Raw genomic sequence first — 21,031 nt, 5'->3', positions numbered from 1 at the left:
AAGATGGCCTTCGTTGTAAATATTATGAAAGTAGTCGGAGAAAAAATAAGGATTCTTACAATAATATATCGTGACATGGACAAATAATTATGTTTTCCATGTCATATTTCAGATATTTTGTAAGAAAACAGTGCTAAATTTTGTGATAACTTTCGGATCACTGAGTTTAAAGCCCGGAAGTGGAGGAGTAACAAAAGTTTGTAAATATTGATTGTTTTATGTTGTTTCTTTTTTTCCCTTTAATGTCTTAAACTTTGTTAAATAGTTATAATACTGAGACTTGAGTTTTACAGCCTATAAAATCAGGAAAATGTATATTTTTAATTTCCTTCTTTCTCTTGTACATATTTGTTTTGTATGAAACTCTATTTTTACATGTTTTATGCAGATAAACCAATATGCCTGTTAAGAAGAAGGACCTGTACCTAGCTAAGTCTCTGAAGGCCTTGAATGACCTTGCTGCTTTACCAGCTAAAATGACAAATAACCCCAAAATGTACATATAAATTTTTCTTTTACATTAATTATATATCAACCACTTCATTTAAATTGTATTGTTGTGGAGAAAAATCTTATCCTGTACTCACTAATCAATAATCCAGAGAGTTCTTAATGTTAACACTGGGTGTAAGTGCAAAGAGAGAAAAAAATCCGAGTAGATCTAAATATGATGAAATCTAAAGTTTATAAATTTATTATATTTTAGGGAAAGGTAATATAAAAAGTATAAATTCAAAAATGATTTGAATACTTGATATCGTGATTACTTAACTTAATGGAACTCTTTCGCGGTAAAGGTAGAAAACTTCTGCTGGATGGGGACAATATGCTATTGAATACAATGCAAGATCGATTATTGTGAAGTTTTTAAAGGCAGATAAGAAATAAATCCTGTTGATATTTCTTGCTAAACATTCACTGAACCAGCCTAATAAATCTTTGAGAGGAGCTAGTCCTCAGATGATACATTTTTTATGTTACTTTTTATTAAGCGGACTCTTCTCATTCAATTTTCATTGAAAATATTACTTTTGAAAGGTGGTCATGTACACTAAACTTTCCTTATTTGACAATCTACTATATGGAATTCAACCCTTGGCCATACATTGTATTTATGGCAGAATGATTGTGCAAATCATTCGATTGTCACTACTGTAAACAATTTTATGCCCCAGGAATCTCGCGAGATTTTGAGCTCTCTTAATTTCCCCACAAAAGAGCGGTAGTAAGTTAGATAACTGTGAGGTACTCGCGATACTATGTATTTGCAAGGCTTTCTAAAAGATTAGGAATAAGTTGTACCTCTACAAAAATGGGAGGTACCCTGTAGAAGTTATAATATGTTTTAATGTTTACATCAAATATTGAGGTCATTACAATCATGATTTCAGCCAGGTAAAAGGTCAGATACCTACAGATTCTGAAAGGCTTGAATTTTGGTATTTATTTTCAATGCATCTCCTTCTTTATCACATTGCAAGTATGTGGGAAGTACATGTAAGGGCTTTTCCTGAGACACACTAAGATAATTCTAATAAGCACTTCTATATTTGAACCTTAAATCACAATGGAAACAAATTTCCTGCAACAGGATAGATGCCCCCCCCCCCCCCACAAAAATATGTGATAATATTTTAACCTTCTTCAAATATATTGTAGATTATTGAAATCTGCAGAGAAAATCAACAAAGAAGCTGTGCTCAATGAATCCCTGGGAGATGAGGAGAAGGCGTACATTATGTACATGAAGTACTTTAATATAGTCACCCTCATCAGGAAGTCCCCGGATTACAAAAAGCAAAAGGTACACATGGTACAAGAGTAGGGAGAGCTCACTAAGAAGTGAAATTTAAGTACCGGTACCTACATTCTATTGACTGTGATTCTTGTATTTTAGGACTATTTTGATAGTTTGATTGGACAGAAAACTTTGCTGAAATGTATGGACAAAGCAGAGGAATTATCATCAAACCTTAAGGACAGGTAAAAATATTATTTGATCCCACCTCTGATGTTTTGGAGGTCCGTTTTTGCCCAGCTCCTATTTTGTATTGTTTTATGGACTTTTGGTGTGGAATACTGTTCGTTATCTCCATATGTTTCATTGAATAAATATAAAAGAAGTCTGCATGGGATCAGTGTTTCTAACACATAAGGCCATCTTTAACTTTTAAGAAATGTCTGATTGCCCTCTCCTGTTCATGACTAACTGACTAAACATGACTAGACTCAAAATTCATTTTTAACCTTTTGCAAGCTATATTTGTTTTTGTTTTTGCAATCTGAAAAATTGATTTTGAAAATTCAACATCGATGTTGATATATTGTCATTGTGGGGATAAAAGATAATTTTTGCCTACCTTTAGACTCAATTTTTTCATGCTGCATTGGAGGAGAGGGCATAAATGGCCTTACATCATTAATGAATGTTAAATAAAAGTAATAACAAACAAAATAGGAGTCTGATGTTGAAGTGTTGTATAACATTAACAATTAGTGTGGTTATATTAAGGATGAAAAAAAATTCAGTGATATTGTTTAAGGTGTGGTATGTACATCATGTAAATAATCACATGTTACAAAGCAAGTTTAAATATATTTTTCATGTCCCAAACATAACAAATGACACAACCTTAGTGTTGTGTCTTTATCTTTGAGCATGCTAACAATTTTTGATTAAGCAACATGGAGAAGTCAGATTCTTCACTTATAAGATTATGACTGACACATATTGTGAGCTTGATTAATTTTTCATAAAAAAAATCATGGATATCTGGAATTGGAAGTGTTATCCTGTGTTTCTATAGTAAAGGTAAGAATTGGCAGGCATCTACCCAGTCATGTAGCATATGTTTAGAGACAATGTTGTGAGCCTTACTAAAGGTCGTTTGGACAAGGTCAAATTTGTTAAAAACTGTGCCTGGCTATAAGACATTTGTGTTTTACTTTTTTTTTCTGATAAACTGAATTGTGACAATATTGTGTTGTTTGGTTTTTCTTAGGTATGAATTAGCTGAAGCTGAGGATGTAGCCAGCAAGTTAGCTCCCCTTGAAGATAAAAGTAAACCTCAAGAAGAACCAGTTAAATCTGAGGAAAATGTTCCCAAACCCAAAGAAGATACAGAGAATGTGGGCAAAAACAGTGAGAAAGCAGGTATGGGGAAGTATAGATTCAAAGATCATTGGTGTAAAACTGTCAATTTAATTATCTAACAACATAGAAGTATAAATTTTTGTGGGGATAAAATTCCTTTGAATTGTCATCTAAAAAGGTTTCATGGTCATTAAATTTTATTGTTTAGCAAGAACTCTTTTCACTATTATTATAGTCAAATAAATATTGTGTGGGATTTTATTTCGTTGATAATTGTTAACACAAAATAAACAAAATTTAATACCCAAAGAATATTTCTGCTTTAACAGTATTTAGATATTTAATTTGTTATGGCAGCGTATAAAAATGTCCACTTATATAGATTTGTTTTAAAGTCAAACTAGTTTATTTAATGAAAATTATAAACACAGTACATAATAAACTTACATGTACAATAAGTAAAACTATTGATTCAGACAGCATGTTCTGCCTTTTAAATATTTGTCAATAATACAGGACTGGATAATTTTTCAGCAGATGCTGGCCAAGAGGCTGCTGGGAAAATAAGTCCGGTTCAGCTGTATGATTTGTTAAATGACAAAGAAACAAGTCTGATTATAATGGATGTACGACCCGGATCTCAGTACCAGGAATCACACATTAAACATGACTCCTGTATCAACGTACCGGCCGAGGGAATCAAACCAGGGTAAGCAGGGCCAAAATGTTCATGTAAAAATATATGCTGAGTATATATATATTATACTTGCCATGTATACTGAATGAAAAAAAAATTTGTTGATACGTTTAGTCGTTTATGTCAAATGACTTCTAATGTCCTAACTCCCCTTCAAACTAGTGGAGATGTCCAGTTTAAGAAGGTACATAGTAGCTACTGAAGTAACTCATATACAGTCCCTGAAACGTTCTACTTTCCCACCGCAATGGTGAACGAACGCTGAACGAACGCAGAGCGAACGGTGAGTGAACGCTGAACGCAACTTGGTGAACGATGTGTGAACGGTGAGTGAACGCGAACAGAGCGCGAACAGAGCGCGAATGCGAGCGCAAAGTGAACGGTGAATGCAAGATGAACGATTTATTCAGAATGCCTCTGGTCTTTTCCTTGCATTGAAATTATTCTATAATTCTAATTTCAGGTGCTAAAATATAAATAAACAATAGATAAATAAATAATAAAAACAATTTTTTTTCTCTGCACATACCTTTGTTTTAAATCGATAATTTAATATTAACATGATTTTAATTGCCGTAAAACATGTGTATTTGTTACCGAATGCGTGTAGTTTAGATATAAAATTAGTCTACTCATATAGTTAATATGCTATTTTTTTTTAACTAATAAAATAATGTGGACTTTAGAAGATAAAATTACTACTTATAGAATTAATTAATTACACCGAACCCGGTTGAAACAACCATACATGTATTTCCGTGCCAAGGCGATTCTGAGTAAAATAACAGATTTTGTTTTTAAATTCAGAATTGTCTGTTAACGTATTGCATAAAAACACTTTTATTTTAAAATTATAATGCAAAATATTCTGTATTTATGTGTCATTTTTATTCTTTTATGATGATTATTTTAGCTAATGACTACATGTATCTGTAGTCATTAATGATCATACTCAGACAAGATGATGAAAAAAGGCATTCCAATTATTATTAATAGATTAAATTTTCAAATTAAACTACATGTAAATACGTAATGTGATGTCATAATTTTATTGAACAGAGAAATGTACGCGAGAGAGAGAGAGAGAGAGAGACCCTCCATTCTCAGATATCTGTTGTATCAAATAAAAATTCGTATTATTTTCCCTAAATATTCCAAGCAGTAAAAGTAATAAAATTTTTAAGATTAACAAATCCATTTGACAGTAATCATCAGCTTTTATTTTGCATCTTCAACTTCACATGGTTCACAGGATGTCCACATGCTTGTCTGGTCAATCAAATTCATTCGACACAGTGGAGGTGTGGAAATCTTGTTTCACTGAGCATGCCGAAGGCAAAGAGTCACTTAGTATTTCCAAGAAGTTTAAATATATTTTTCCCTATCATTACTAGATCTGATATTTGCATTCCTGCAGAAAAAAAATTAATAAATACAGGGAATATATACTTGGAAGAATTAAGTTTGAAATTGAATTTGAAACATATTCCCTGCCAATTTGAAAATTTAATACTATACTGTCGGCACATGTATATTTTGAAATACTATTGTTTAATGACTGTTTGATGTTCGTTTTACAAGACTGATTTTCTTGTGTTACAATACATATTAAATATACTCTTCAAAAAAAGAAATGCATAGCAGAATTTTAGTGACACATTGAACATAAAGATTATTTAGTAAAATGATGCATTGATAAAACAGAAATGTGATAAGCAACAGGGATACTATCTAAATGTCATATACTCACTAATTTTAAAATTATAGTCAGTTTAAGGCCATTAAAGATCAATATCTGGTATGCCCCCCGCAGACACAAATGGTAGGAACAAACGGCATCTAATGGAAGCAAATGTGTGTAATAAAATCTGTATAGGAATACTCTCGCACTCCAAATGTTGAACTTTGTTCAGCTATTGTAGAGTCTGGGGATGCGATTGTCTATAGGAAATCATGTCAATCCATTTTGTCCAATGCTGCTTGATTTGGATTAAATCTAGCAATTTAGATGACTGTGGCAGAAACAAGTTGCTGTTGCTTTGCAAGAATGGGAGTGTCAAACGAGCCGTATGTGGCTGTGTATTGTGAGATTGCAATACGGCTCTAGGATGCCGCAAAATTGAATGGGCATGTGTAGGTAGAACATGGTTAGAGTACCTTTTTCCATTAAAGTCCATTGAATTCGAACCAAATCAATCTTACTTTCTTATAATACTGTTTTCCATATCATTACACTACCACCACCAACTTTTTTAACGTCCTGGAGGCAGTTATCTGTCTAACATTCATTACAAAGCATTAGCACTATTAAACTTATAAGAGGCTTTCAGATAAACATTCTGGACTAGTAGCTAAACCAAAATGTTCAGCAGTGATGCTGTGATCATACTCGATTGATCTGAGATCTTTGAAGTCGATATTTGGAGTGTTGTGGGGTCAGAACAATGGCATGAATAATCCTTTTGCAATAATTCGTAGTCAACTGAAAACGGTCTTGTTAGATGATCTGTGCAGTTCAGGGATAGCTAATGCTTTAGATGACGTCATTGCATTACATTCATGCAATTTACGAAGTGATGCTGTGCTGCTGATGTCACACGTAGTCTACCATATTTTTTGCGAAAATTGGGTGTTCGATGTTAATGGTTTATGTTTTATAGGTTAGATATGAAGTTGCTCGTAACATTAAAACCTCTTGCAATTGTAAATTGCGGTACCCCTGCTTCCAGTCACCCATTTTCCTTTTTGTGCTATGCAACATTCAGATGCAGCATTTTTAGGAAGCGTCATTTTTCAGATAAAACCAGATTCAAAATATCGAGAATCCCCGCTTTTGATAGCCCCTTCGTACCTGAAGGAATTGCATCAGAATTCAACAAATGAAAATTGAGATCAAAATTTTGGGGGAAATTTGGCAAATCGGGTCTTTTTGTCTGTGAGACTTGTAGAATAGCTGTAAAGTTAACAATTGCATTAAAAAATCAGACATTTCACTCGAATACATCATATCCATATAAAGATAAAAGGTATGACAAAACTATCATACATTTTTCTGGGCATTGTTCCTACTATGCGTTTCTTTTTTTGAAGAGTATATTAATATTCTAGACATACTAACTAAGAATTTGATTTTGGGAGAAAAGGTGCTGGGGGGGGGGGGGGGGGGGGGGGGCTCTTAATTATACTGAATGGCAAACATATATTTAGGCACAATGAATGAAGGAATTTTCCCTCTCTAATAATAGACTAAGTTAAAGTACAAAACACAAAAAACTCTAATTTATTACATTTTAAACAGTTGGTCTTTTCTAAAATTTATAATCACACTATTAATTTAATTAGCTCTAGAGATATTATATTAACTGAATATCTGCAGTACTGTTCATAATTCTCAGACCTACGTGTAGTTCTAATATGTTTTCATGCATTTTTTTAAATACGTGTTAGAAGTAATATTTTTGTGTATTCTTGTCTTGTGAAAGACTTGGATTATTATCCATCCATGAATGATTTGTTGTCTTTTGCATTACAACAAAATGTTGCCATGCTTGAAGCATTTGTACATTGCCCTTTTTTAAATTTAATATTTTATTTTATTTATCGTTCTAAATACATGTAGGTACTTAATGTATTATTTTCCAGGGAAATTTCATGGATAAAGTAACAGCCAAGTTATAATAATAGAAATATAAATATCGTAGATAATTTTTGCAATGAAATAATTGTTCTTCAAACACGATATCTTAGTTATTTAATGAAAAAATGTGTAAATCCTTTCCATCAAAAAGATAAGTCCTTTTACTTCGGAGTTCTGAATGACAATGAAGACTGATCGATAAGTGAACGGTGAACGCAAAGTAAACGGAACGAAGAGCGAACGGTGAACATTTTGTGAACGTGAGCGCGCGATGAACGCAAAATAGTGAACGGAGAGCGAACGGTGAACGCACGCTGAACGAACGGTGAACGAACGGTGAACGAACGGTGAGCGAACGGAAAAATGGGAAAGTAGAAAGTTTCAGGGACTGTAGGTACAACAGTAGTCTTACATATGAACTTAATTTACTTTATCCAATATACATGTATACTCTGTGTATTTTAGGACTACAGCAATCTACATAGGTGGAGCTTTATCTGAGGAGTCCAAAGGATTGTGGGTAAAAAGAGGTCAAGTGGACCACATTGTCCTACTGGACTGGAACTCAACCTTAAACCAGGTCACCATAGCAACACCTCTTCGTACACTGAAGGATGCCTTGTTTAAGGTGGATAGAAATTTCTTTATTTTTAATCATTTTATTCAGTGAGATAAGATTTATGTATTACAATTTTTAAAATTTTATTTTCAGTATGATTCGTCAGTGATCATTAAGAGTGAGCCTTTAGTGCTGGAGGGAGGGTACGACCAGTGGCTGATGTACTACCCCCAACTGACCACTAATGCCAGAGTGACCAACCCCACCCAGGAGGGACCCACCTCCTCAGCACCCTCATGTAAGTGCCCCCTCTGTTACTGACAGCTGAAACATTACATTAAAGATTGTAGTCATTAGTAAAAGATTAAGGAAAATTGGTCCTCCTGTTACTGACAGCAGAAATGTTACAATTAAGATTCTAGACATGAATAAATAAATTAAGGAAAAATTGTAATCGTCCAAGAATTTCCAAGCAGTTGATTAATAATTTGCTTTATGATTACATGTACTTCTTATGATTATAAAATAACTGCATTTCAGTGGATTTTGACTACCCTGACTTTGATGAGGATTTTTCATTAACCCCCAAACCCAAACCAAAGCCTGAACCAGTGCCCACCTCAGATCCTCTGGGCATCCTCAGCAATGATACTGGTAAGCCTGCAGCACCCCCAGGGGAGGGTCAAGTCAGGCCTGCAGCACCCACAGCAGGGGGTCAGGTCAGGCTAGGGGTCCCCTCTATAGACAGATCAACAAAGCCTAAACCCTCCCCTTCAACCAACAGTCTGAGTCCTCTAAATAACTCCTCCACACCTTCCCTGTCAGACAGTAAGCCTGTGTCTCAGCCTAAAAATAACTTAATGGCTGAGGCTCAGAGGAGAGAACAGGAGAGGAGGGCCTCAGAGGAGGCCAGGAGGAGGGAGGAGGACTTGAGGAGAGAGAGGGATGAGGAGTTGAAGGCACAGCAGGATAAAGAGGCAGAGGAGCAGGAGGCCAGGAGGCTCAAGTTACAGAGAGAAATTCAGGTACCAGTGTTATGTAGTGTGTGTTACAAAAACAGGTACAATTTAATGTAACATAAAATATTACAAGAATAGTAATACCTTGTAATCTCAAACTTGACTTGTTCAATATTATGAGATACTCCCAATGTCATCTTTTCTTACCTCCAGGAGTTGGAGAGGCTGAAAATGGAGCAGGCTCGAGATGTGGCAGATCTGATGAGGAAGAAGAAGGTTATAATGGAGGAGAATCAGAGAGAACAGAAGACAGACACACAGACAAAGTCAGTGGAGGACGAGAGGAGGTATGTAAACATGGCTCAGAGAAGCTTGTCATGATACACTGAAAGTCCAGAGCTGCATTTAAGATTGTTGCTATGATCTTTATTGATATGCTAGCATAGCTAACAAGCATTAATTCAGTAGACCTAGCTTTCTAGTCTAGCTGCTAGTCTAGCTGCTATGTTCTCGAGTTTAGCCCTTTAGTCTTTTTGTTAATTTATTCATATTATTTCCTAACAGGAGGAAAGAACTTGAGAGACTTGAAGTGGAGGAAAAAGAGAAAAGAAGGAAGCAGGAGGAAATGGAGCGAGAGAAACAGCGAAGACTGGAGGAAGTGGAGCGACTGAGGCAGGAGAGGAAGAGGAGGGAGGAAGAGGAGGCAGAGAAAAAGGTCAGAGGTCATGATCATATACTGTATATCTAAGGCAGAGAAAAGGGTCAGAAGACATACTCTGCATACTGTATATCTGAGACAGAGAAAAGGGTCAGGGGTCATACACTGCATACTGTATATCTGAGACAGAGAAAAGGGTCAGGGGTCATACACTGCATACTGTATATCTGAGACAGAGAAAAAGGTCAGAAGACATACTCTGTATACTGTATATCTGAGTCAGAGAAAAGGGTCAGGGGTCATACTCTGTATACTGTATATCTGAGGCAGAGGAAAGGGTCAGGGGTCATACTCTGTATACTGTATATCTGAGGCAGAGAAAAAGGTCAGAGGTCGTACTCTGTATAATGTATATCTGAGACAGAGAAAAAGGTCAGAGGTCATACTCTGTATACTGTATATCTGAGGCAGAGAAAAAGGTCAGAGGTCATACTCTGTATACTGTATATCTGAGACAGAGAAAAAGGACAGAAGTCATATTCAGTGTACTGTAGTGTATATCTGATGCAGAAACAAGACAGTCATTATTCTCTATGTGTCTTAAGTTCTCAAAATCTTGGGGCTGAATACATTATCAAAATTATGACTGGATTAATCAAACAACCTTTTTTTTTTTACATTTTAAATGTTGTCTTTGTTATAATGTACAAATCTTTGATAATAATTATAATAGGCTCTTGACAAGGCAAGAGAAAATGCCAGGCAGGAGGAAGAGAGACGTAAACTTGAGCTGAAGAAAGCAGAGGATGAGGCACGGAAACTGAGGGAGGAAAAGGAAAGGAGAGAGGCACAGAGGAAGGCAGAGGAGGACAGACAGGAGGTACAGAGGAGGAAAGAGGAAGAGGAGCGAAGGGAGGCGGACAGGAAACGACAGGAGGAGGAGCAGAGGAAAGAGGAGGTAACTCTTACTTAACAGTCAAATTAAGACTGAATATGTATGGTTGGATTTTCACATTATGATGATGATTTAAAGAAAAGTTATATGCAGATTAGTGAAACACAGTATAAAGAACCAGAATATTTGATTACGTGGAATTTAAATGATCTTATCAATTGGTATTAATTATATGATTTAAAGTGTCTTTGAACTCATAATGAAATACCCTCTAAAAGGGCCTTGGTAGTCTTCTATGTAGAAATGTTTTTTAACAATCAGGCCAGTATATTTATATTAACAAGATATTTTCTTGCAGTTGGACCAAGCTTGATTAAAAATGTAGCTCTCTTCATGCTATGGTTCAAGTGCATATGAGAATAAACTTTTTTAGGAGAGAAAGAGACAGGAGCTGATAAAGAAAGCAGAGGAGGAAAAGCAGGAGAAAGAGAGAATAGAGAAAGAGAGGTCAGATCAGGCCAGGCGTGAAGCAGAGGAGAAACTCCGCAGACTCAACTGTAAGTATAGAGGATAAAGCCATGCATCAAAGGCCATAGAGATGGAAAAGAGAGAAAGAGAGGGGGGATGAAAAAGAAAAGAGAGAGGGGAGAGAGAGAGGGCAGATCAGGCCAGGAATCTGAACTGTAACTATTGAACAGGGTAGTCATTTAGCCATTTAAACTCAAAAAAATTTATAACCTCATGGCCTTGTCAATACACATTACATTACAAGAACATAGATACACTGTGCTTGTAATGCTAACCTTTTGGTTTAAGCAATCTTTGAAGTAAGAGTAAGTACATAAGTACTTACTTCAAAAATTGCTTAAACCAAAAGGTTTTGGCAAGACATAACTATGAATCAAGGTGATTCATAGTAGGCCAAATTCAAAAAACAAGACGCAGAAATATCAGTCATTTTATGACTATATATAACAAAACATTCTTAGTTTTGTAACAACTGAAAAATATTTCAGTTGGAGACATTATTTTATAATAGGAGACATTATTTTATAGTTGCTGAGTCCCAGCCTACCAAACCAAGAACCATCCCCTCCCCCAACCTCCCCACTGGGTGGGAGAAGAGGCTGGACCACAACACGAATAGATACTACTACATCAACCACAACAAGGGAACCACCCAATGGGAACCACCTCACATCCAGACAAGTAAGTCATCATCTCACACTCTGACAATTTTTTAAATAGAACAACCTCACATAAACCAGATGAGTATTAAAGTAACCATCTCATCCATGAAAGTAAGTTATAAACCACCCCACATCCTGATTTATCTGATTGATTTATTCATTTGACCAGGTCGACCGTCGGGACAGTTGTCTGTTACTAAACTTAAAGATGAGCCCTCGACCCCTAGCCGTGGTCTGACCCGGTCCAACTCCTCCCCTAACATTGCTAAGATGATGTTTGACGAGGAACAGGCACCTAAAACTCGTCCCACCATAGACAGGACCATCAAACCCATGGAAAGGTACCACCATAGATAATGACTATCATAGGGAGATGTCCACAGTACTTACTTTGTTTAAGGTCACACGAGACGTTCCTCAAAATCTGTTTTGTATATTTTCGTAATGTATGAAAAATATTCAAAATTTTAATAACATTCTGATGTCTAAACCAGTTTCTAAAAGTTTTTAAAAAATCCAAACACTCAGACATTTGATATTGGAAAATTATTTTTCTCCCCCAAAGGATTATATAAGAAAAACTACCCCTGGTATCTTGCAAAAATGCCTGGTAAGGTACCTCAATTTTTTGTGAGTAAACATGTTTAAGTAGCAACACTTCAATGGCAAACTCTTAGAAAAATTTATCTGCTATTAAGGAACGTCTCGTCTGTCCTTAAAACAAACATTCATTAAATACATATACTATTATCATGTACAGTATTACTGTAATATGATTTATGATTCTGTAACATTGACATACATTTATTTGATTTGCAAATTCTTTTTCATTGCATATTTAAAATATGTACTAAGTGTACAGAATGTACACGTATATTGTTACAAGTTTTTTTTTTTTTTTGCATAAAACAATCACATTTTTCTCTATGTTTTAGAGTTGACCATCCTAAACCAAAGCCCAGAAAAGCTCTACACAGGGATCTCAACCCAGTGTATGGAAATGTGGTATGTACATGAAGGAATAGCAAAAACAACAGTACTGTGGTAAATTGTTTGTGCTGTGTTATTTGATCTTATGAAATAATGATGATGATCATAACTGTACCACAGAATCCAACTCTTTCTGTATTCCAAATAAAAACGCTATATGTTTACAAAAATAGCCATAGTTTTGGAGCCATGGTGGTAATAATATATCATAAAATATATGTCCACATACACGTATTTTACACTCAGTTTGTCCCTCAGAAAAACTTGACCTTAAGCCTAACTATTACTTTTGCATTAAATCAGGAATATTCTTTAAAAATTAATAAACTCAATGCATGTGTTTTTCTATAATCTTTAAAATTTGTCTTTCAGGGTCGAGCACTTACCGGTCTACGTAACCTTGGTAACACCTGTTACATGAATTCCACCATCCAGTGTCTAAACAACACATCACCCCTAGCAACGTATTTCCTCACAGACATGTATCTATATGATATAAACAGGTAGGATCTACAGTCAATATTTCTAAAATAAAGTAATTTAATATAAAAATTTTATATTTTCAACTGTTTAATGTATATTCAATAGAAATAGTTTAACAATATTACTGGTTAATTGTAATATTACATGTATGTCTTTTGTTATAAGTTGCATCGTTAAATGTTGTTTGAAATATTTTATCCCAGTAATTATATATTTGTGTATCTAGGGAGAGTCAGCTAGGTTACTATGGTGAAGTAGCAGACGATTTCTCCGTCATCATTAAAGCCTTGTGGTCAGGACAGTATAAGTGTATCACCCCCAGGGACTTCAAGGTCAGTCTCCACATATCAGTATTATATCCTGTCATTTCTAGTGGGAACCATTACGGAAGCTGATAATTCAGAAGTAAACGTTTAGTAATTTTAAAAGAGAAATGAAAACTTAGCGCTGTGCATAAAATATTCTTGATGTAAACAAGCATATCTATAGATTGTATATTTACGTGGTGTTTTTCAGTACATCGTGGGTAAACACAATCCAGATTTTGCGGGGACCACACAGCAGGACAGCCATGATTTCCTGACGTTTCTGATGGATGGACTTCATGAGGGACTCAACAAGGTCAGTTCTTAACTAGTGTCACCCCATGTACTGATAACTCATTCTTACTGACAAGAAAACTTTTATGTCGAGGAAAGTCCATGGTTGTTTAATATTAAATAAAATATAAACCTACAAGAAGCATGTTTTTTGGAAATCTCTACTCAGTGGTACTGTTACATTTGATATCAGCTTCAAACAAAAATTTTTGATTCAATTTAGTCTTAGCTAGTCATGCAATCATGAATAACTGTGATTACAGTGTAAGCATATAAACAGAGAGTAAAAAATTGGTGAAAAAAATTATGGAGTTTTTGTAACAGAAAATGTATAGATGTGTTTGTAATTGATTGTTTAGGTTAAGAAGCGTCCTGAGATCCCAGAGCAGGAGAATGATCATCTGCCAGACCAGCAGGCCGCCGAGCTAGCCTGGAAACACCACCAAATGTGTAACGAGTCCATCATTGTAGAGCTGTTCCAGGTATCATCTTCTTGTCTGTTTATGTAGCTCTCTGTGGTTGACACTAAAGATATAGGGTCTTTGAGTACTGTAAATTTACTAATTATCTATTAGGGAGTCATGTGATTGGTTCCAGACTGAGCTGCATATAAATCTATAAATTTTAATAAATTTGCATACTTTGCTCAAGAGTCTTAGATTTGGATGAATGATTTGTACAAAAATTGTAACATGCTATACCTGTACAAGTACATGTAATACTTCTGCTAATGTAAATACCTGTATAATATGACTGTTGAATAATTTTAGAAAACTAAAATTATCTACCATTTACAGGGGCAGCTGAAGTCCACACTGATGTGTCTACACTGTCAGAAGATGTCCGTCAATTTCCAGGCTTTCATGTTCCTCACTCTCCCCCTCCCTCCCTCATCACGATGTAGTCTGGGGGTAAGTCTATATTATCTGTTAGCTTTGGGGTAAGTCCACATTATCCTTAGTACATGTAAAACTTAGGGTAAGTCCTTACATGTTAAATTATCCCTGTATTAGCCTTGGAATATGTGTACATGTGAATGTTAACTGAGTGTGAACTTCAATCCTCCTTTCTGCCCCTCTCTCACAATGAAATCTCAGATTAAGTATTCTTCATCTTCACTTTGTTTTATTTCATATATGTACATACAAATAGATGTCAAGTATATTTTTGCTTTATTTAAACTAGATAAATTCTCCTGAATTGCTAGAGAAACTCTTATTCATGTATTTTGTTCTTTCTTTCTTTTAAAGCTTGAATCAACATGTATTATCCATAAATAGGATATAAATGTACAGATTAAATTTAGTGCACATTTCTATTTTATTTGATCAGGAATGCCTGAGGTTGTTCCTTAAGGAGGAGAAACTGACAGGAAGTAGTAGGTGGCGCTGTCCGCGATGTAAAGTCGACCGTGACGCTGTCAAGAAAATTGACATCTGGAGGCTACCCAGAATTCTCCTTATAGGGCTCAACAGGTAAAGAGAACTGTAGTACAATGTAATGGAGAATCAATAACTTTCAAAAGGAAGGGGGGATTTTTTTGTGGTATGAAGAGACCATTGAATTCATGTTCCCTATAAAATATTGAAATTCAACACTTCTAATTTCAATCAATTAATCATATCCCTGCAATTTAAAATGAGTCTGCAAACTAAGAAAATTTAACAACCACACAAATAAGTTAGTAGTTCACAGTTCATATAATTAAATCTTTGATATCTTAGAAGCTTACAGCATTACTTTATCAATATTCATTGTACTGAATTTTTAGTATAATTATGATCTATATGCTATATGTCAGGATTTTGTCCCACTATTTGTAGATTTGTATATAAGGGTCAATGGAGAGAAAAGATAAACAGCCATGTGGATTTCCCCTCTAAGAACCTTGATTTGAACCCATACTTAGATGGACCAAAATCTTCAAAGACTATCTACAAACTTTATGCTACCTCAGTAAGTGATAAGAAATTGGTAATAGAAAAATAGCTTTACCTGCAGAATAATTTTTATTATGCAGACATAATCATTATCATCATGCTTCTTGATTAGAAGTGAATACAAATATACTGAAAGGAAAAAGAAACGCATAATTAACTTTTGAATAAAATTAAAACTTTTATTTCCAATATGTTTTCGAGTATTGTTATCAAACAATTTAATCCACCTTTAAACAACAAGTAATCGAAATCTTGTGTGACTTTGACTTATAATTCCTGAGTTATTGAAATTGATATGTCGATACCCCAAAAAATTAAAACAAAAATTCTCATCATCTCCCTTGCGCATCAGTAACAGCTTTGATTTTCTTGAGCATTGAGTTCACCGGAACATTTATCTTTCTCATAGGATTATCATTCAAGCCTTCCGACGGTAGTCTTAATGGTTGAGAGTAGCTGTGTTATTCAAAAGCTAACAAATCCCCCCGCCCAATGAATTTCACGAATTTTCGATTTAAGATAGAAATTATAGAATCTAGCTGATTGGTACTCGTGAATGTTTGTAAGGAAGTCTCGACAAACACTGGCTACATTTTCTCAGCGTGAACATGCTAAAAAACGTTACGCATTCGGCGCGTACGTGCGCGTGTGAGAGTTAAATGGACGAAAAGTTGCCAAGCTTGCATACCAAATTAGAGCAGAGAGTTTCAGTCAGTATTGTGGTGAAAATATGAGTATGATTGTCTGCTGTAAAAATATCGGTTTCAGTGGTAATGACTTGACAGTAACCGAGATTGCATGATGAAAAGCCCTCTTTTGATGTGACGTTGTTACGCGCCAACGTCACTGTCATGATTGGTTGGAAAATTTCAAGTTACTCTCTGACAACCGAAAAACCTTTTTTGATTGAGAAGTTAAAAACAAACTGCACAACAATATGTTGTTGCCTTTTTATTCAGATATGCAACTCAATTACTAGACCCCATGTAACTTCCGTCAACAATACCATGATTGCAAGAAAATTTTACTGACTGCAAATACCGAAAAACGATGTCTATAACTCTAATGCATCTCTTGGCACTACAAAATGTGATCACAAAATTGTCATCATCAACATGCACGTGTATTTGGCATTTTATCACTTCCCCTACGTGACACCATACATTTCATGGTTGAGTAATTTTGACCAGCGATTTTAGTGCACAGTAATCAAAATACACATTTGACCAATTTTCATAATTTTCGGCCACATAGTTAAGTATATTTCGCTATTATGCTATTATGCGTTTCTTTTTCCTTTCAGTATAAGTCATATTTTGAAAATACCAATGCAAGTAATTTCTACAATAAATCCATTTTCGCATCCCTTGCATCATTTTCAGGTCACCAAAAAAATTAATTCACATAAAATTCTCACCAGTATTTTACTCTCTAGATACATACACAACTCGAATTAGCATTATAGAAGTACAAAAATAGTACTGTGCAAATTAAAGATTGCAATGTTTCAAATATTTTTGCAAAAATTTGTGTAGTTTTAAAAATGCATTTTACAGAGCGATAATACTTGCAAAGTAAGTTCACTTTAATGGGTATGTAATTGATATTTGATGTTTCTTTCAGAATCACACTGGCACATTAGATGGAGGACATTGTAAGTACAGTTCTGTTGCATTTTATCCATTTCCCTTTGCAAATTTATTTAATGAAAATTACCGGTAACTAGATTTTTTACTGACACTATAAATATATACATATTATTTTATTTTTAAGAGGCTTATAAAAAGGAAAACAAGCTAATTCAGAGAATTCGTGTCCCCCGCTTATATAGGGATAAAGTCGGCTCCCCCTGACTGAATTTGTAGAACTATTAAATGTATACATGAATACTGAAGCAAATAAAATACATGTATGTCAATATGCATATATAAAGATTTGATTGCTTATTCTTTATTATGTGTATAGAAGATTTTTTTATATGGAATATTTATCACACTGTAAAGATGATTTTATAACCTCATAAATTTTTCATTTCACATGCTGAATACTATCATTTAGTAGAAAAAAAAAGTATTAAAAAAAAAAAAAGAAAAAGAAAGGATCGGCCGAGATTCGATCCCGGGTCCTCTCACATTTAAAGCGAGAGACATAACCACTAGACCACGGAATCGCTTTACGCGCAATGAAGTATATGCAGAATTGAAGTCACATACATGTATATATTCATGTTTTTATATATTCGTGTTTTCATGTTCGGTATTCTCAAAATTTTACACAATCCATGGTGTATGATCTATTTAGCCTTTATTAAACAGTTCTAATAGATGTAATAAGAACATAAAGTCCGCCGAGAACCTGTTTTATACGCAATAACTCTCCTCATGCCCATGCGCTAAAAATAGCGACATGTAATACTATAAATACTAATAAAACAAACGGGGCGGGGCACTTTGAGAGGGGCGAGAGACGTCCTAGGGAGTTTTGGTATAAAATTACATTGCATAAGCTCAAAATCTTCTTGAAATATTGCCCGGAAATGATAGTATTACATACAGACAGAATGTATAAATTTATGACCTTGAACTTTGACCTTTTGACCTCAAAATCAATAGGGGTCTTCATTAGGCCACATGGAGTTGTTATATATTATATGTTATTTCATTGCAATAGCTCAAATGGTTCTCGAGATATCGTGTGGAAACGAAAGTGTTTTAACAGACAGAATTTGCTTATTTATGACCTTGACCTTTGACCTTTTGACCTCAAAATCAATAGGGGTCTTCTTTAGTCCATAGGGAGTTGCTATGCTAAATTTCATTACAAAAGCTCAAAGGGTTCTCGAGATATCGTGTGGAAACGAAAGCGTTACAGACAGACAGAAAGACGGACGGACGGACGGACAAACCCAAATTAATATCCCCCACTTTTCAAGCGGGGGACAAAAAACATAAACAGCATCCATTTATTGGAGAAATAGTTTCAATTGTACATGTATACAACAAGGTTCATCAGATGTTAATGTTTTGTTGTCTTTAGATACAGCCTATTGTCGTAATCCATGTACACAGAACTGGTATAAGTACGATGACGATCACGTGTCTGAGATATCAGAGTCAGCTGTCAGGGTGAGTGTCATTTAGAGATTATGCTGATTTAATGCTAAAATTTAGAAAAAAAACTATATGAACCACATGCTTTACAGTTAAAGTGAAAAATACATGAAAAAGTTTTTACCAGTAAGTGTGAACTCTGAATGATGTACATGTACCAGTCATTTTGTGCATCACAAACCTCTTAATTGTGTAAATATTGACAACCATTTTTTCTTCAAACAGACTTCCTCGGCCTATGTCCTGTATTACACGTCAGTGGAGCTTACACCCCCGAACTTCAGACAACACTTCTGATCCACACCCAAACTTCAGAAACTTTCTGATCCTCCTCATTTGATCCACCGATATCATATTTCATAACACCACCTACTCTGAAGAAATCATATCAACAAAGAATGATTTCTTTGTCTGCATTATCAACTTCATGCTTAATGAGGTCATGATGAACAAAAAGAAGATGAGCACCACAAAAAGATGAAGAATCATGTCTTTTTGTCTTTGGTGGAAGCAGTTATATATATACATGTATATGTGTATGTATATCCAAGCATTGCAAGTGGAACTTCTTATGTATTGACCTAGTCAGAGAGACCTAATGATCATCTTTATGTGGTATTACTAAACAGGGCAATTTTTTCATGTAACTTTATACATGTATATATAATTATATATTCAACCTGTACATATGTAGATATGATTTTTTTTACAAGTACCAGAAAGTTTACAGCTTGTATTATTTGATGTGTTTTTTTTTTTTGGTATTTTCCTATAACTGAATTAACTAAGACATAAAATTACAAAAATTTCAAATCACAGCTTATTTTTATTATAAAATATGAATTATTTATATCTAGAATCTATTATATAATTTAACCTTTGTAAATATTTTATAAATATAGAAAAGTTGTTTTCCTTTAAATTCATTACTTGTCAAGTGCTAACAGAGTAAGAGTCCACTCTTATGGTACTGGCCTACTGAATTTTTTCTTGATACATGTATTTGATAGTTATATTTATGTGCTACAAGTGCTTTCACCATTCATATTTTCACTGTATGTCATAAATATTGCAGTAATTCATTATAGATCTATGTTGTAAAACATGAACAAGTGCTTCACTTCAAGGTGGAAGAATTCTTCATTATATAGATATTTTATTTATTACTCATAAACATATGTGGAAAAAAAAATGTTGTAGAGACCCAAATTTGTTTTTTTGAAAATGCTTGTACATGTATTAATTTCTAGATATTAAACAACCTTGATTTTATTTATTGTATCAAGTCTCTCTGTATTTGATCAATATTCAAGAACCAGCCTTTTTATAACCTACAGGTCACAACACATTTTTCAGCTTTTTGTGCGAGCATTGTGGGCCTTCTTAATACATATTTATTTCATCTGTGATCTTTTTGATGGCTGTGAAAATGGATTCTAAACTTTTCAGGCATTTCAATTTATGGTATATATGTATATATATTTATACTGTGGAATAATTTTAATTCATGGGATTCTATGTTTGTGGAGGAGAGGAGTACAATTTTGTTGGTGTGTAGGGACTTAATTTTTTGTGCAACGCGATTATTCAGAAGATTTAATAAGATTAACAAGTATGTATACAAAAGAATTGTTTGTGAGGATGTAAAGTCATGTACACGGGTGACCAACCAAGTCCACAAACATATGCCCCCCCCCCCCCCAAACATTGATGATTCCACAGTATCTGATGATACATGTACATGTAATATTCTCCTACATGTGTACACTAAGAACTACAGTTTGACTGTATTTCTCACTTGAATCAAATGATCATAGATATTGTTAAATGTAATATGCTTTGTTTTTTGCTCTCAATTTATGTAAGTTATGTTTTATTTGTGATTTTTTTATTCTAGAAAATGTTAATGGTTTTCCTAATTAATATGAAATAAATACAAGTCATTGATTAACTTCAGTCTGTTTTTGTTTTTTCTTTTCACCTCTTCTGCCTGATTGATTATAGTGATATTGCCTTTACCGGTAACTTTACAGATGTAATGGTTTGTATTGTAGACATTGGCCTCAGTAGCTCACATTGTACCTGACCTGGGGGCCATAAAACTTAGTCAAGCTCACTTTTGATCTCTGTCTCAAAACCTAAAGAATACTAGTATATAGTGGAAAAATATGGAGAGAACGATCATAAGCATTTATGTCTGCTGTTCAATCTAATTCAATG

At 34.4% G+C, this 21,031-nt stretch overlaps 1 protein-coding gene across 3 annotated transcripts; it reads left to right on the top strand.

Annotated features, from left to right (window-relative positions):
• On the top strand, positions 1 to 19,565 carry LOC134237540 (ubiquitin carboxyl-terminal hydrolase 8-like). Of its 3 annotated transcripts, none has more exons than XM_062719628.1 (26): positions 1 to 196; positions 389 to 496; positions 1,660 to 1,804; positions 1,898 to 1,983; positions 3,003 to 3,154; positions 3,632 to 3,803; positions 7,894 to 8,056; positions 8,141 to 8,285; positions 8,528 to 9,012; positions 9,160 to 9,293; positions 9,511 to 9,661; positions 10,338 to 10,562; positions 10,933 to 11,056; positions 11,556 to 11,708; positions 11,859 to 12,030; positions 12,625 to 12,694; positions 13,052 to 13,182; positions 13,389 to 13,494; positions 13,679 to 13,783; positions 14,121 to 14,243; positions 14,559 to 14,672; positions 15,094 to 15,236; positions 15,585 to 15,717; positions 17,325 to 17,355; positions 18,738 to 18,826; positions 19,037 to 19,565. In XM_062719628.1, exons 2-26 carry the CDS (start codon positions 399 to 401, stop codon positions 19,106 to 19,108), a joined length of 3,522 nt encoding a protein of 1,173 aa, XP_062575612.1. In that variant the 5' UTR covers positions 1 to 196; positions 389 to 398; the 3' UTR covers positions 19,109 to 19,565. The 3 variants fall into 3 exon arrangements, with proteins under 3 accessions (XP_062575612.1, XP_062575610.1, XP_062575611.1); XM_062719626.1 differs by having other exon boundaries at positions 3,629 to 3,803; XM_062719627.1 differs by having other exon boundaries at positions 1 to 200; positions 3,629 to 3,803.
• Positions 19,566 to 21,031: the final 1,466 nt, after the last annotated feature.

Source organism: Saccostrea cucullata, unplaced genomic scaffold (assembly GCF_032062105.1).
Source record: "Saccostrea cucullata isolate Sc308-1 unplaced genomic scaffold, CSIRO_AGI_Scuc_v1 ctg24, whole genome shotgun sequence".
Lineage (NCBI taxonomy): Eukaryota > Metazoa > Mollusca > Bivalvia > Ostreida > Ostreidae > Saccostrea > Saccostrea cuccullata.
This window is presented reverse-complemented; position numbering and strand designations above follow the sequence as displayed.